This window comes from Fundulus heteroclitus, chromosome 10 (genome assembly GCF_011125445.2).
Source record: "Fundulus heteroclitus isolate FHET01 chromosome 10, MU-UCD_Fhet_4.1, whole genome shotgun sequence".
Classification (NCBI taxonomy): domain Eukaryota; kingdom Metazoa; phylum Chordata; class Actinopteri; order Cyprinodontiformes; family Fundulidae; genus Fundulus; species Fundulus heteroclitus.
The window spans coordinates 12,188,991-12,205,559 of NC_046370.1; the positions used below are offsets into that span (position 1 = coordinate 12,188,991).

The 16,569-nt window shown below is 39.2% G+C and overlaps 1 protein-coding gene across 1 annotated transcript in view; it reads right to left on the bottom strand.

The window, feature by feature from the left end:
- LOC105926481 (phospholysine phosphohistidine inorganic pyrophosphate phosphatase) overlaps positions 1 to 15,926 on the bottom strand; it is a 41,617-nt gene extending 25,691 nt beyond the window's left edge. The window contains exons 1-6 of the mRNA XM_036142026.1: positions 15,758 to 15,926; positions 15,318 to 15,505; positions 12,565 to 12,718; positions 12,411 to 12,474; positions 12,222 to 12,314; positions 11,113 to 11,204 (exon numbers count right to left, since the gene is read on the bottom strand). Coding sequence (XP_035997919.1) covers positions 11,113 to 11,204; positions 12,222 to 12,314; positions 12,411 to 12,474; positions 12,565 to 12,718; positions 15,318 to 15,505; positions 15,758 to 15,888 — 722 coding nt within the window. The 5' untranslated portion in view covers positions 15,889 to 15,926. The remainder of the gene's footprint in view (positions 1 to 11,112; positions 11,205 to 12,221; positions 12,315 to 12,410; positions 12,475 to 12,564; positions 12,719 to 15,317; positions 15,506 to 15,757) is intronic.
- Positions 15,927 to 16,569: the final 643 nt, after the last annotated feature.

The following is a 16,569-nucleotide window of genomic DNA, read 5'->3' on the forward strand; positions in this document are numbered from 1 at the left end:
GATTTCATCCGAAATCCAGTGTGGGCCCCCCCAAGTTCGCTAGTATCCAGATCCGACAAGTTGCTGCAGAGATGGAAGGACGTGCACTAGTACTGAGAGTTTACGCTGATCTGTGTTTGATTTAGGAGGATGCAGAAAGCAAAGCAAAACAGTGTTAGAAAAAGGGATGCAAAGAGGCATAGTGACGTGACGCTGCTTTTTAAAACTGCTTCAAAGCCGACCGGTTCCGTGCTGATGCAGTTCCCTGAAGATAAGAGAACAAGAAACAAAGAGCGCAGGACCAACTAAGGTCAGAGACAGTGGGAGATCCCTATTCAGATCTGAGAAAATAACAAGAAGCCACAGGACTGGAAAAACAAGACAAAAAGACAGAGCTCAGTGATGGCATCATACTCTGGTAACACTCTGGTTGTTAACATAAAGACGGGCTTAGTCAGCGTCGGATGAAATTTTTCTGCCATTTCCTGGTTTCTTTCAGCAGTGCATCATAAAAAAAAAAGTCTGTCTAGGATGTACCTTTCAATCTCTTCATTTTAATAACAGATCAAACATGTAACGACGAAGACAGCCTTGTAAAGACCACTGACTCCCAAATTTGAAGTTCCTCTCTTTGAATGCTGTTATGATATCTTTTGTTTAGCATTATTTTTTTCAGCAACTAAACAGTTTTGGTTAAGTCCCAAGGCTTGTGACAAACTATGTTGCAAAAGGATCAACACTTCTTAATCTTTTCCCCCCCACATTTTTTTTCACATTAAAACCACAAACTACAGACAAAGCAGCCAAGAGGGATAGATTTACTATGGAGGAGCTGTACAGAGCTACAGCTCAGGTGGGAAAATCTTTTCTTCTGCCGGGAAAAGGAAGCTGCTCAGAGATGATGGGAAGATTGATGGAGCTACAGATGGGGTCATTTCCCAAGAAAAACTGTTAGAGGAAGCAAAAGACTTGAGATTGAGCTGCGGGTTCCCTTTCCAGCAACCCAATGACTCTTCGCATACAGACGGAGCTATAATGAAATGATTTAAAATCAAAGAGAACAGACATATTTATTCATTTTTACATAAAAAAATCTCTAATCCTGTATTGAAATGTTTCTCATTAGTCTGATGTAATATTCTAATCTCAGTCACGTTTTCATTAGCTATAATCGGGAAATTATCGTAACAGAAAACAAAAGGCTCGAAAACACTAGTCTTTGTGGAATTAATTTATGCATGTCACTTAATGAATTGAGGTAATTAATTGATTCTGACTGTTTTCAGGTATTAGAATGACTCAACCAATGTCAAGACCTAAATTTAAATGAAAATCTTAGGCAAGACTTTTAAATCACTGATGTACTTTATACTGTAATTTGATTTTTACTGCAATTTACAAGCTGTATGCAACGAAATTTCTTTCTGTACGCACTCTGTGCATACAAAATGACAAATAAAGTTGTCTAAAGTCTAGAAAATTCATGTTTATAGACCCTACTCATCCCATCTAACTGAGTTTGAGTTATTTTAAAGAATGGTTCAAAGAATGCAGCCTCTGCAGAAAGCTGGCTGAGACATAACCCCAAAGCGTTGCTGCTGTAACTGCAGCAAAAGATGGTTCTAAGCATAGCTTCAGGGAAGCCGAATAAGAATGCATACCACACTTTTCTTTATACCCCCTCCCCCCCCAAAAAAATTGTCTTATACAAACATGTGCAACATTTCAGCCTTGTTTCTTGTTATATCTGGGCCTAGTTTACTGGCAACAAGAGAACAGAAAAAAAAATCTCGTAAACATATCCTTCCCCAAAATAAACTACCTAAATCAATCAAAGGAAAATGCAATAAAAAAAACAGAAAATACGATATCTGATGCATATCACACTTATTTATATAAAAAAGTTGAAAAATGCATCACTTTGTGTCGGCCTATCACATCAAACACATTGAAGATGGTGGCTGTGACATAGAAAAGTGAGGTTGTGAATATTTTTGCAAGGTACAAAAATAAAATAAAATGGCAGTGTGTAGCCTTGAAAGAACAAAATGCCAGAGCAACAAAATAGCAATAGCCAATTATTTGGCAAAATAAGTGTTTCTCTTACTTAGCCTAAACTACAGGCTAAGTAAGAGAAACTACTGCTTGTATTGCTTTATGTTGGCCGGAAATTATACTGTCACAAATCTTTAATTAATTATGTAAAATGGGAACTAAATGCCATATTTTTTTTTATAGATTTTACATCTCTAAAACAGTGACAAAGTTGGATTTAAAGTTAAGCCCCCCGGCCTATGCTTTTACTAAAGGAATGTAATGTCTAAGATCTTATGCACCTTTAATGCCCTCAGTGAAACTCAACACTCTAAAAAACCTGAAGGTTGAACAAAGGTTGGAGCAGAGCATGCTGTTGGCACATTTGTTCCCATGCAGCTGATTAACATCAGCACTCAGGTTTCCCACACACCCCGTGTAAAATCCAGCCACATTTCACTCGAAGGCTCCACTCTGAAAACCTGCTCTGCATTAAAGAGCAAAGGGCTCCCTCAGAACGCACAAGCTGCAGCTCATTATTCAAGAACCAGGGAAAGCTGGGCACTAGTAGAACGGCTTTGTTGCAATAAACCCTATGATGGGCCTACACATCTTCTGCATCTTCTTCTAGAATTAGGCCAGAAAAAAAACAACAAAAAAACAAAACAAGACATGGCTAGCCCCATCGCTGTGGGACATGGACTTCCTTGATACACAAACAAAATTAGTGTGTATCCTGCATGGCAAGTTAGGAAACGCAGGGAATGCTTTGACATTTTTTGGAAAGATAATTGCAAAGACAGTTTATTCCTTTTTGATGAACAAAAATAACAACCCTTCCAATACTTTCCAGTGAGATTTCCAACCACAGCACAACACTGAGACTGCATTGGTAAATGTTTTCAATGGCATCTTAACAGCAAAACAACTAAAGATTCAATGTTAGTATTACAGGATCTTAGTTCTGCATTTGGCAAAGTTTATCATACCATCTAGATTTATGGAATGGAAAAGTGAGTGAGGAATGTGCTAAAGTGGTGCAGATCTTATTTGGTAAACTGGTACTTTGTTAGTTTTATTTGGGCAAACAAATATCAAATGTTCGGGTTCCTCAAGGCTCCATTCTTGGACCACTGTCTATGCTCCGCCTCGCTCAGAAATGGAGTCCTGCAGTATTACAATATCAAAAAGGGTGTCCATAATAGCCACTGGATGGTATTTTCTCCAAGTTAATACAAAAAAAATAGAAGTAATTTCTTTTGTTACCAAAATTGCAAGGTTAGAAAAGAGGAAAGAAAGAATCCCACAGAGTATGCCAGAAACCAGGATGTAGTGCTGGACTTCAGCTGACTTTTAATATCCACACAACATCTATTACCAAATGAGTCAAACATTGTCTTAAAAAAAAGTTGTAAGAATGGCACAAAACAGCCAGCGCATGCTTTTATTTTTACTAGCTTACATTACCGTATATACAGGCCCTCATGCTGCTACCAGAATACCTAACACAAATTAAAGGAAATGAATCACATCACACCAGTCCCTAGTTACCTGTGCAGACTCTACACCGGTCTATAGGAACCGAAATGGCCATTGACATTAAATACCTAAATAGTTTTCAGAGTTACTTATCCAGTATGAACCATCTATATATGACCAGAATTAGTCAAGAACACATAATGCATCTACAAAAGGATCCTGTGTCTGCTGACTTTCACTTATTATGTTAATACCATAAGACTCTCCAACAGCTGCATGCAAAGCCACCTTTTAGGCCCCCCAGTGCCATTCTGAGTGTAATAGCTCTTGGAAAGCATTTTATATTCTCATATTAGGTTTACAAGTGTAAAATAATATATCCAACTTGAGCCATGCAATGCAAACCTGACAGCTAAATACAAATACATTCCACGCTTTTCAGATTTTTATTTGCAAAACAAATTCCAAAACAGTCTGCCACTTTTGTTTCACTTCACAATTCTTTTACCATATAGTGCTGCTCTATTAAGTAAAACCTCAATAAAATGCATTGAAGCTGAGGGTTGTAGTTTGACATGTAAAAAAAAAAAAAAAAAAAAAAGTTCCAATGGTACAAATGCTCCTGGAAGGCACTGTATATTCATAACAGCAGTAAATCTTAAACAAAACCAGCCCGGGAATTTTTTCCCAGCTACAGTTTTGTCAAAAGCCTTTTATGTGTGATTTGTTTAATATTTGTACCCTTTTCACCCGCCTACCCTGGCAGGTAAAAAGGGTCTGAGGTCACCGAGTCTGGGGTATTTTAAGGCTCCCTCTTTCCAAACCTGATGGGAACTGGAGGCCTGTGCAGCATCTGGTTGACTTGGAAACAGCTGTGTTTTCACAGATCTGACTGAGGGTTTATGGCTCCTTGGAGCAGGCCAGGGTTCACGGGGCTGTTTGCCTAAACAATGTTAAATCTCACGTCTCCCATGTCCCTCTGAAACACCATTAATGTCACAGTTACTTTAATTTTTTTTTCACATGTTGCATAAAAATGAGTCTTTTGAGAGAGTTAAAATATTATGACCTGGTTCTGTTTAAAACATAAATGACTGTTTAGATGTCCTAAATAGGCTGCAATTGATGCATGCTTTGCAAAAGTAAAACTAGAAAATGTGATAGTGCCTGCCATTTTGTTCATACCAACACTTTAATACCTTTTTCATGGCTTGTTCAGCCCCAACAAGCCCATTTAGGATATGAAACATACCTTTTTATTATTCGAATCCCTGAAAAGCACAACTTTTATTTTGAACGGAATGTGCGCGCTTTAATTTGAATATATCGATGCCTGGTTTTGGCACCCTAAACATGTGGAGCATAGAGCTGCAGTAACGTATCCTAAGAACAACCAAAACCTTTATTGTGAAGAGAATGTATGGGGTATTTGGCTAGACCAACAATCTATTTTTAATTATTAGTTCATTTATTGCCACAAAGCCAACATTTACAATAATCCAAACTAGGAAATAGCGTAACTCACCTCAAAACCCCCTTTTGTTACAGATAAACAGTATAAACTAGGCTTAAAGATGCCACTTTAATATTACTGTGCAATTTTTACATTTTAAAGTGAACTTAGTTAGTTCTGCAATATGCGTCTTAAAACCGTCTTAGTGCTGCCCTCTTAGGGTTGAACGGTGGCTATTGTTAAATTTTCCTATTGGTTCAAACACTACATCATCATAGCCCCAGGTTCAGGCATAAAAGCATCTCAGTCTGACACAAACCCCAGTCAGGAATCACAATTGGGAGCTTTGCCAGCAAGTTAGCATCTTGTTACCAATACGTTAGCATAGCTATAGGCAGTAGCCATAATATAGGCAATAAGCCCTGCCCCTCACTTTCTCTTAGCACTGCCCACTTGGGTGGCATTTTTCAAACTTTGTCTCGAGGTGGGCTTTTGCTTTTACATCTGGGTGAGTTACACTTAAAGCAGGGGTCTTCAACCCTGGTCCTCAAGACCCACTGTCCTGCATGTTTTAAGTGTTCCCCTGCCTCCACATACCTGAATTAAATTAATGGGTGATTAACAGGCAGCCCATGACGATTGATGAAGAGGTCACAATCATTTGATTCAGGTGTGGTGGAGCAGAGACAACTACAACATCCAGAGACAGTGGGTCCTGAGGACCAGGGCTCCATCTGAAAACCCTTAATAGCTTCTAGCTCCTGTCCCTTGACCTTTCATGGGATAAACAGTAAGAAGTCGATCATGTGGAGGAAACGAGCTTCGGACTGCTGTGCCGAATTCGGACAGCCTTCAACTTCAACGTCATAACGTGACGGAAAAGCTCATTGATGATGCGAGTCAAATCTGGGCTTACAGCCTTCCAAAAATGAACTAGAAAGGGCGAGATCTCTTCTCTCAGGCCATTTTCATTGATTTACGTGAGCGGGCTGTGCTGATACATTATGTCATGCAAAGAATTGTGGGATACCTAAAGGGTTCTTAGCGCCGGTAAGGGACGTTGCGGGGTTTCTAGGTAAAACTAGTCGCGGGAGGGAGCATACAGGCTACCTTTCCTATCTCCTTCCTGACTGACTGCACTATTCGGACAGCACTTATGGTGACTGCTGACACACTTCCACTTTCGCTAAAGAGTCCTTTGTCTATAAGGGTATTCCGATTGAGCCCAGGGTTGACAAGTCATGCTTTAAAAGTCATGCTTTAAAAGATGATCTGTACGGTAAGTTGAAAGGCAAACACAAATCACTTTTTTAATGACCGGTTTGGCTCTATTACTAATCGGAATCATAATTTTGTAACTGTCGTTACTAGGAGATATTAAGGCATTTATTTTGAAAAGACCAACACAATCTTCCTTATCATAGTTTTACTTTCATTAAAAAGGAGCATAGCATAAGCTTCAGGATTCTTGTAGAAGTTTTCCCCCTCTGGCGACAAGTTGAAATGACACCAGTGTTGTGCACATACATGGCAACATAGGAAAAACATCTGCGACTGCACAGGTCTTTTGTTTAGAGGTGGAACGTCTTGAGGTAAGAAAGCTATCGATTATGACAGAGACTCAATAAAGTAGCCAGGTGAACAAGGTTGTGGCCAGAGGATTCGGCCCAAATCACTTTCTAATGACCTGAATATACAGCCTGTAGACGCAACTATGGTAAATAGAGGATAACTCATTTTACACATCGGGCAATTGTAAGGGCATGTATGGGAAAGAAAAAAAAAAAAATCATTTTCAGCTTGCAAACTTGCACTATGCACCCTTAAATTGGAACATCTAGCTTTAGAATATAGTCAATGAAATATTGAAACTTTTATTTGGACGAATACCTCTGGTGGCTATTTTTAAAAGTCATGTTCCTGTTGATTTGTGATTAGTACTACTAAGCTTAAAACCAATTCTTTGTAAAGTGACTTGCAATGACCTGTTGTGAATTTGCGCTACATAAATAACATTGAATTGAATTCTTAAAATATTATGAAATATATATATAGTCTCTACAACTGGAAAAATATCTGTTAATGAAATAGTTTTCACTGCAGGATTAAGTCCATTAAGAACTTAGGCCTTTCCGTTATCATTTTTAAAAATATGCTTTTTATTTTGAATCGTATCTATAAGTTCAACTGTGGATGTCGATTTGTAACCTTCTTTGTTTGTAACAGCGGGCACGCGCAGTACATAGTTATGTTGATTTCTGCCTTTTCTGAGCATGATGCATAGCACTGACCACATGACTGCAGTAAAAAAAACTGAAGGTGATAATAAAAAGGTTCTTAAACATGTAATGCAAGCCTTGATGCTGGCTCATAGCGAGTTTAATATTTTTATTTTTGACCTCTGTAGAAAATCTGTAAAATAACCTCCAACTCCAGGCCATACCAGAAATTTCAGCATAAACCCTAACCCTTGGACAACACCATCCTTCATTATTATTATTCACCCTTTTTCAAGCAACATTTGTCCAGATCATAAAAAAGATATAACCACACAGGCGTGACAAACTAGCTACACCAAGTCATAGCGTTCTGTGATTAAGCCAATTACAATAGCTGCAATATCACACGTGATAAAAGGCAAAAACTGATAGCACATTATGTTCTTTTGCTCCAATTATCTTGCTTATAGCCACAGAATGAGAAGAGTCAAGTGGTGATTTAATACAATCGGCCTTATCCTGTGTTTAGATTACGTGCGACAGACGTGGGCCCAGCTGACTGTGCTGTTGGAACAAGATCGGGGAGTAACATAAACCACATGAACTGAGCCTATTCCACTGAGAGTTTGAAGCAGAACAACCTAGTCTACTAAGCTTGAGCTGAATCACTATAAAATGATGGGTTTCAAAGTCATGCACAAAATAGGTTAACTACTCAGTACATGTGCATGCTAGTCAGATATGCAAAAGCACAGTAAAGAGTAAACAGACGAACCCAAATATCCCTGACATGCCCACGAATCAAGGCACTGATGGAGGGGTTTATTAGTTGTGAGGATCTCTTCTCTTAACGAGAGGATTAAAATTAGATGCTCATGCAGATTACTCTGTGTTGTCTGGGCAACATTACAAAAAAAAAAAAAAAAAAAAAAAAAAAAAAAAAAAAAAACCCCTGCAGTGATAGTTTGCAGCAGGTCCTGTCGTGCCGTGGCAAAACCCTGCTGGTTAATAGCTCAGCTGAACAAAAGTTCCTTTTCAACTCAGGCTGACTGAGGTTAGGCCTTGGTTTAGGCTCAGACTCATTGCAGTAGTGACCCCATTTCGGTGAGGTTGTTTTGAGCGCTCAATGATTGACAGATTTTATTTGGTTTGAGCTCCTTTTAGACTGAGAATAAACAAATTCACTCTGCTTTTATTCAATTGGTGCTGTAATTTCTACTTTACCTGCAGGATAGTCTTTATATTTTATTTATTTTTTTACATTTCGTTATATTACAACCTCAATCTTCAATGTACTTCTTTCAGATTTGATGTAATGGACTGACACCAAGTGGTGCATAATTGTGAAGTGGAAGATTTTACTGATAGAGGGTTTACGAAAGCTAAAATCTGATAAAGTGTGGAATGCATTTGTAACCAGTCCCATACTTTGATACCCTTAAATAAAACTCAATTCAGAAGTCACTTAATTAGTATATAAAGTCCACCTGTATTGAGATAAGAAAGTTTCTTAATTGTCCAACAATAGGGAAATTTGGGTGTGACAGCGGCAAAGAGAGTTACACACAATAGTACAGAACAAGCCAGTTTAATCTAAAGTTAGTTCTAAAGAAATACCAAGAAGAGTAAATATTGCACAATTATTGATAATAAAGAATAATCAAGTAAAAAGGATGAAATATTCAAGTTAAGCAGTGGAAACGAATTCCAGCATATTTACAGAACTCCAGATAATATAATATGCAATATGCATGATAGTACAGCAGCATCTGCAAGTCTACCTTAGTATCTGGGAGACCGTGTAAATAATTAATGATTGGATCAGAAGCCGTGCAACCATTAGCATGTTTGTGAACAGTTATTGAGTCTGAAGTCAGTAACAGAGATTATTAGAAGTCTAACAGCAGCTGGGAGGAACGACCTGCGGAAACGTTCCTTTGAGCATCTGGGATGCAGCAGTATGTCACTAAAAAAAGCTCTCCAGCTGTGCAACAGCTCCATGCATGGGGTGGAAGACATCGTCCACCAGAGATGTTATTTTTCTTACAGTCCCTTTATCTCCTTCCACCTGCACTGTGTCCAGGGGGCATCCCAGGACCACACTGGACCTCCTAATGAGCTTCTCCAGCTGCTTCCTCTCAGCTACAGATAAGCTGCTGCTACAACAGACCATGCCACAGAAGATGGCTGATGCCACCACAGAGACAGAGAAGGTCTTAAGGAGCACCCCCTGCACTCCAAAAACACAGATTAATCAGTATTAGTCTGTATTCTATGAAGGCCTCAGAGGTTTATTAGAGAACAGCATCACGAAGACCAAGCAACACGCCAGACAGGCCACAAATAACGTTCTTGGACATTTTAAAGCAGGATAAGGTGACAAACCATCCTAAGCTTTGAACATCTTAAAAAAAAAAACACTTTAAAATCCATCATCTGAAATAGAGTATTGCACAGTTGCAAACTTACAAAGTTATGGCCATTCACCTAAACTGATCAGCCAGGAAAGGGTAGCAATAGCCAGAGAAGCAGCAAAAAGCACCGTGGTAACTCTGGAGGAGCTGCAGAGACCGAACCCTCAGGTGGGAGACTGTCAGCAGGACAACTATTTGTTGTGTGCTATAAAAAATCTGGACTTATGAAACGACAAAAAAGAAACTTATTGTTGAAAGAAAGCCAGAAGTGGGCATATGTTTCCCAGAAGCCATGTAAGGAACATGTAGAAGTCCAATGAGACCAAAACTGAACCTTCCAGCCCACATGCAAATTACTATACGTGGAAGAAAGCTGACACTACAAATCACTGTGAAAATGGTGGTACAAGTATCATGTGGTGGGAATCCTCTTCTACAGCCGAAATAGGGGAAATTAGTCAGAGTTGATGGGAAGGTGGATTGAATTAACTACAGGACAATCCTAGAGGAAAACTTGCTCGAAGATGTAAACGCTGGTAAACCACCCAAACAAACACACAGTCAAAACTGAATGATTTGGTTTAAGCAAAGTCAAGTGGCCCTGTCAAAGTCCAGATTTGAATCCAATTAAGAATCTCAGGCAAGACTTGATACTGGATGTTGACAGACACTCTCCGTCCATTTTGACTAAGCTTGAGCTATTGTACAAAGAAAAACAGGCAAACATTTCCGTTCCTACATCTAAAAAAGCTAGAGAAGTGTAGATAGAGCTTGTTCTACAAAGTAGCAACCATTTGTAAAAAAAAAAAAAAAAAAAAATAGATAAAAAGGAACACCATGAGTTAATGTGTTAAACTCAGTAATGTGTTAAATTTAGCCTTAAAATAACTTCCAGTGGTGATCTGCGCTACATGAAATTCAGGTTTAAATACATAAAAAGCATCATAAAATAAACTGAATTTACGACATTATATAATAGATATATACATATGCCATAATATGCAGTTCCATATGAGCATAAACACTTTCCTGTAATCATGTTTCTATTTCCTTCAAGCCATATTGACCCAGAAGAGTTAATCTCCCATAACTTCTATGTGATGACACCATAACAGTGACCTTACAGTAATCCTCAGGTTTGGAGCCATAAATCGCCCGCTGACTCAGAAGTTGCAGTCAACGTGGGGGAGAGGATAAACACTATATTTGGCAGAGTCTTAAACAAACAAATCTGGAAGATTTAAGAATGGGTCATCTGGCTCACACGAGGCAACTAATGTAGAAATGTGCTCGAAGTGCGCCATCGTGTGGTGGAAAAATAAACTTTTGGCTTCTCAATCCAGGGCGCACCAATTATGGAGACTTTTATAATCTTTTAAGGGTTCCCTGTTTCTAAAAACCAAAACAAAACACTGCTCATGATTCTTTTTCAACTTCTAAGAACGCTTCAAAACACAAATCCAGCTACGAAAGGAGGTGAAAGTAATATGTGGCTAAAAAGACATGTATTCTGTGGATTGATGACATCACTGACCTGTATTTGCCTGTTCTGACTTGTACACCTTTCATGCCACAGCACTGCGCCCCTCCTACATCGTTCACCAGATCATCTCCAATCATTAGAGCCTGAAATTGAGGAAGAAGGAGGAAAGAACATTGGTAAATTAGCTGGGAGTGCTTAACGTACTTCCCCGCTGGTTGCACAATGCTCTGTACCAAACTTGTGAGTAATTATCGAAACATTTCTGGAGCTTAATCATTTTTAATGGCTTGGCAAGCAGTCTCCCTTTGTTAGTTCTGTTTCCGTGTTCAACGAAAGAATATTGGGCCAATGTCTCTTCCGCTCACTTTACATGTACTCTACATGTCATTTGGACAGACATTAGGAAAAGTCCTGATGCTTACTGTTTTGTCCTGCTTGCCGCAGACTGTCTCATGTCTTTTCACGATGCATTTCGGTTACTCGCGTTTTATAATCACATTCGGTCTTCGCTGTTGGAGGTTTTCGTTTGTCTTTTCTTTTCTGAATTCCACATTTACAGAGACTCACATTTTCAGCTTCCTTTGTGACTTTTTAGGCCATTTTTAAAAAGGCAAATGCCATGGTTACGAACGTATGCAGGATGATACCGTTTCAAAACAGAAACTAGACGAACAAACGGACGGATAGACAAATGGAGGGATGGACAAAAAAAACATACACGATAGACAGATGGGAGACTGGCTGGACAAATGCAGGAATGGATCCATGCAAAAACTAATGATTGGCTAAATGGGTGGATGAAAGAAGGGATAAATGAGCAATCCGTAAACAGATATATACAAAGATTGGATGGACAGAAAGATGGATGATGGAGTTGACAGATGGATGGAGAAATTAACAATTGGATGGAGGAACAGAAAAAAAAGGATAGACAACAGAGACCAGGTATACCAATAATAGATGGATGGAAAAGGGATAGACAGAGAGAGATGGATGGACAGATGTCCATAATTATCCATACCCAGACATGACAAAATAAAATATATAATTTTTCTGACTGGCGAAACTCTAAACTAAAATGCTAAAATAATCCCAAAGGCAAGTTAGCCTAAATGACTCTGCGTCACTCTGTAACTCCAGCATCATTCATTGCTCCACACCTCATTTGGCTTCAGCCCCATGTCACCGAGAACACTCTGGAAGAACGTCGGCGATGGCTTCCCGATTACTTCCGCCTTTAAATCACACGCGTACTAGAGAGAAAAGGAAGCTCACGTTATAAATAAGACTGCACAGTGAGAAGTAGTCATCATTAATGCCAAACAGATCAAGTAACGCAACCAATATACCTCAAGGGCCTTCATGTAAACCCCAACATCTAGTTTCAACCCATCTGTCTCCTTGTAGTACCTCCTGGGGAAGGAGTAGACAAAGAAAATCGTCAGCGTTTAGCTAAATCTGTAAAATACATGCATTCTTCCTTTTGTTTAATTCGTTCATTACCCTTGGCCAAGGGAGAATAGCACAGGCCTTTCCAATCCTATGAGGACCCTAAATGCCTCATTTAGGTTCTGGTAGGAGAAGTTCTCAGCCGCGTCTCCAATGACCACACAGTTTGGGTTGGTCTTATCCACGGCATCAAACTCAGGCAGCAGTCCTGGCAAAAAAGGGGAAAAGAATAAATGAAAGTTGAATGATACAAGAGAACAGAGTTTGAACAGATAAAAATAACTCTTCTCGCTGTTGCTGTTTAACTATTATCGACCTGCCCTGGTTCTTTTATCCGATAATGTGGTGTTGGTATTGTAGACTTCTGTAGTGATAAAAAGACTCTTCAAACCGTAACTATATTTTGCCGTATTTAATCTAAAAGAGAGGAATGTTTGCAGATTCAGTACTGGGTTCTCATAACAACACAACTGGTTACTGAGAACCCCGTTTGTTCTCACAAACGGACATTAAATACCAAGAATGTGTCCACCTATTCAGGGCGTTCCTAGTATGATATCGGCTTTCCGTTCATCACATTGGTGGAGAAGATCATGCAGCAATGCAGACGTCCTTGCTGACACATAACACCCATAACATTCTGTCATTCTGTCCAGTCTAAGTATGTCAGACACTTTGCCCTCAGAGTACGTTTATCTGTCATTTCCATGGCAATCAACTTTGCAGTTCAGTCTCTGTAATCTCATAATCTATTCAGGAAACTGACACAAAAGGTGTACCATAGTATATTGTTCGTATTTTGAAGTATTGGTATGCTCAGCAAACACTGCAGAATAAATGGGGGGGGAATGTGTCTCAGCTCCATTCAAAGTTCGTAATGGGGTTAGGCAGGGCGGGATTTTGTCCCCAGTTCTCTTTAATTTGTATCTGGACGAACTGTCAACCAAGTTGAGAGCTTGTAACACTGGTTGTGTGGCTGGTAACTCTGTACTTAATCACCTGATGTATGCAGATGATTTAGTAATATTTAGTCCAAGTACACTGCAAAAAGGGAACTAAAAGTAAGTACAATTTTCTTGAAATGAATGTATTTTTCCTTGTTTTGAGCAGGTAAATAAGACTATTTGCCAATGGAATAATATCTTTGTACTTAAAATAGGAACAATTGATCTCCACCATCTAATTTCAAGTGCAGTGTATCTAATTATCTTATGTTAGGCATCAAAATACTGATTCCATTGGCAAATAGTCTTATTTACCTGCCCAAATCAAGGAAAAATACACTAATTTCAAGAAAATTGTACTCACTTTTAGTTCCCTTTTTGCAGTGTACTGCTGGGTTACAGCAACTACTTAACATTTGTTCTGAGTATGGTCTGGAACACGACATTAAGTACAATCCATCTAAAAGTGTGGTCATGATCTGTAGGAGTAAAGAGGATAAATTTATTCAGTTTCCAGATTTTCGGCTGTCAAATACTGTGCTGGGTGTTACAAACAAAACCAAGTATATTGGGCACATCATCACAGAAAATCTGTCAGACGATGATGATATCTGTAGACAATAAAGAATGTTGTATGTTTAACCTAATATCCTTGCACGTAAATTAGCTGCATGTACTGATGAAGTCAAAGTGGAACTATTTAATGCATAATGTACCTCTCTGTACACTGCTCACCTGTTGTCTACATATAGAAAAACCAACCTGCAAAGGCTGCAGGTGGCCTATAATGATGCTTTGCGGGTACTTTTGAAATGGCCAAGATGGACTAGTGCGAGTTTTTTTGTTTGTCACAGCAAGAGTCCATACCCTACAAGCTGTTTTACAAAAGTTAATGTAGAAGTTTATCTGTAGGTTAAATGCATCTGGCAATAATATTTTATCACTTACTGACACCACACGTAGTGCAATCCGATACCAGTCTAAGCTGTGGAGACACTGGTATTCCTGTCTTCTTAAAGCGCCTATTTAATTGATAATGGTACTTGTATTGTGTTTTTATTTTTATCTATTTATGTATTTTATTCATGTATTTATTGGACCATGAGTCCAGAATAAAGTGTATCTATCTATCGATCTTACATTGCTGTATACATTTTTAGAATAGAATAGAATTCAACTTTATTGTCATTGCACCGTCACAAGTACAAAGCAACGAAATGTGGTTTGCATCTATCCAGAAGTGCTATACAGGATATAAATATTATTTATAAGTGTATGTATAAGTAAAATAGTAATAGTAGGGGACTATAAAATGTTGTGTATAAATATAAATATGGGAGCTATATGCACAGATTATACAGAATATACAGGAATGTTAGGAAAAAGGATTATATATGTATTAGTGGGTTTATAATACACGATAAATAATGGCAGATAAAATTTACAGAATCTATACAGATTGTATACAAATTGCGCATATGTGTGAGGGGAACAGTCCATGGTACCCATTTGGATCTGTTACTAACTCCACATTACCCTGAACATGCCGCGTCATGGTGTGGTCACCTTTTCCTCATCAGCGACTGGGAAGCTGGTCAAGGGAAGATGAACGGCGCTAAAGGCGCACTGCCATCAACTCTGACCGGCTTACCTGTCCTGCATAGGAGGAGCCTTCCCACAGCATGATGCTGCCATCGCCATTGGTCAGGGGCAGTGGTCTTCAATTCTGGTTCTGCAGCTTTTAGATATGTCCCCAACACATCTGAATCAAATGGCTGAATTTAATTACCTCCTCAGTACGCAGTCAGCTCCTCCAGAGTCCTGCAAATGACCTGATTATTTTAGGAGAGTCGGCGGCATTACCTTCGTGCACCAGCAGGTGGGGCCTTAAACCCCTCTCCTTGAGAACAGCGATGGCTGCAGGCGCAGGGGGGAAGACCTCGGCTACAGAAATGTCAAAGCCCAATCTCTGGAGTTTGGCTACGAACTTCTCTCTGGTCGCCTGAGTCTCGTTGGTGCAGAATCGCAGCTGCAGGTCCGATTCTTTGAGCCTACAACAAAATTAGAGCCACGTCGAGGTTATTGGGATAAACTCCATGTTGCTTACATAAAGTTTAACTGGTCTTGCGTTGTTTGCATAAATTGCAAACGTTACTGCAGAATGCATACATGCACAGACAAGTACCGACTTTCTTTTCTGGAGGAAAATGCCAACTAGTCGGATACAATTTCTTCGCTCCCCCACCTCCCATGAACCTAAACTTTAACAAACCAAGCTACAAACATGGAGTCATACACGTCACCTTTTTACAGCCTCGATGGAGCCAGGGATAGCAACCCCGTCGCCCTCCCCGCTGTCATACAAAACTCCACATAAGTCCAAAATGACGCCTTTCAAACTCTTCGCACAGCCTGGCCACCCCGTGTCAGCCATGGCGATATGTACGCTCTGCGCCTGCGCGACCCAAAGTGGCGGAGCTAACACCATGTATGGAGGTACAACAGTGCCATGAAAACTAATTTCAGAAAAGTTCTGAAATACAAAGGAGAATACGCGTGTAAATATATTAGCTTTCAGGGACAAAACAAGTATATAGAAACATTTGTGAATATAAAAAATATTTTATGGCCAAAAGCACTAAAGGTAAGCAAAATATGGGGATTGTGTAGATGAAAAGAGAATATATATTAAAGGATATTAATACTGTTGCATATTTTCCTTACATCCCTGTTGCATTTCATCTATTTACATTGAATATTTCATTTTTATCTGAATATGCCATACTATCAGTAGTTGTCCAATACTTTATTTTACTAGATTTTTTTGTCTATGTCTTTATGATAAGTTCTGTAACTTTAGATCAGCTTGCTTTCCAATACAGATTTCATGTTCACCGTGGGCCGTTTTACTGCTCAAGAAAGCGCAATTTGCATAGGGATAATATTTAAATCCACTCTTCACGCCGTGGACACTGTGTCGGTCGAAACGCACCATAACTCTGTCTATGTGTTTCTGCCTCTGTCATGCCCAAATTTCCCCACTGTGGGACAATAAGGGTATTTCTTATCTTATACTATAAGAGTAGAAATAATAAATGCTAGGTTCTTGTGTACA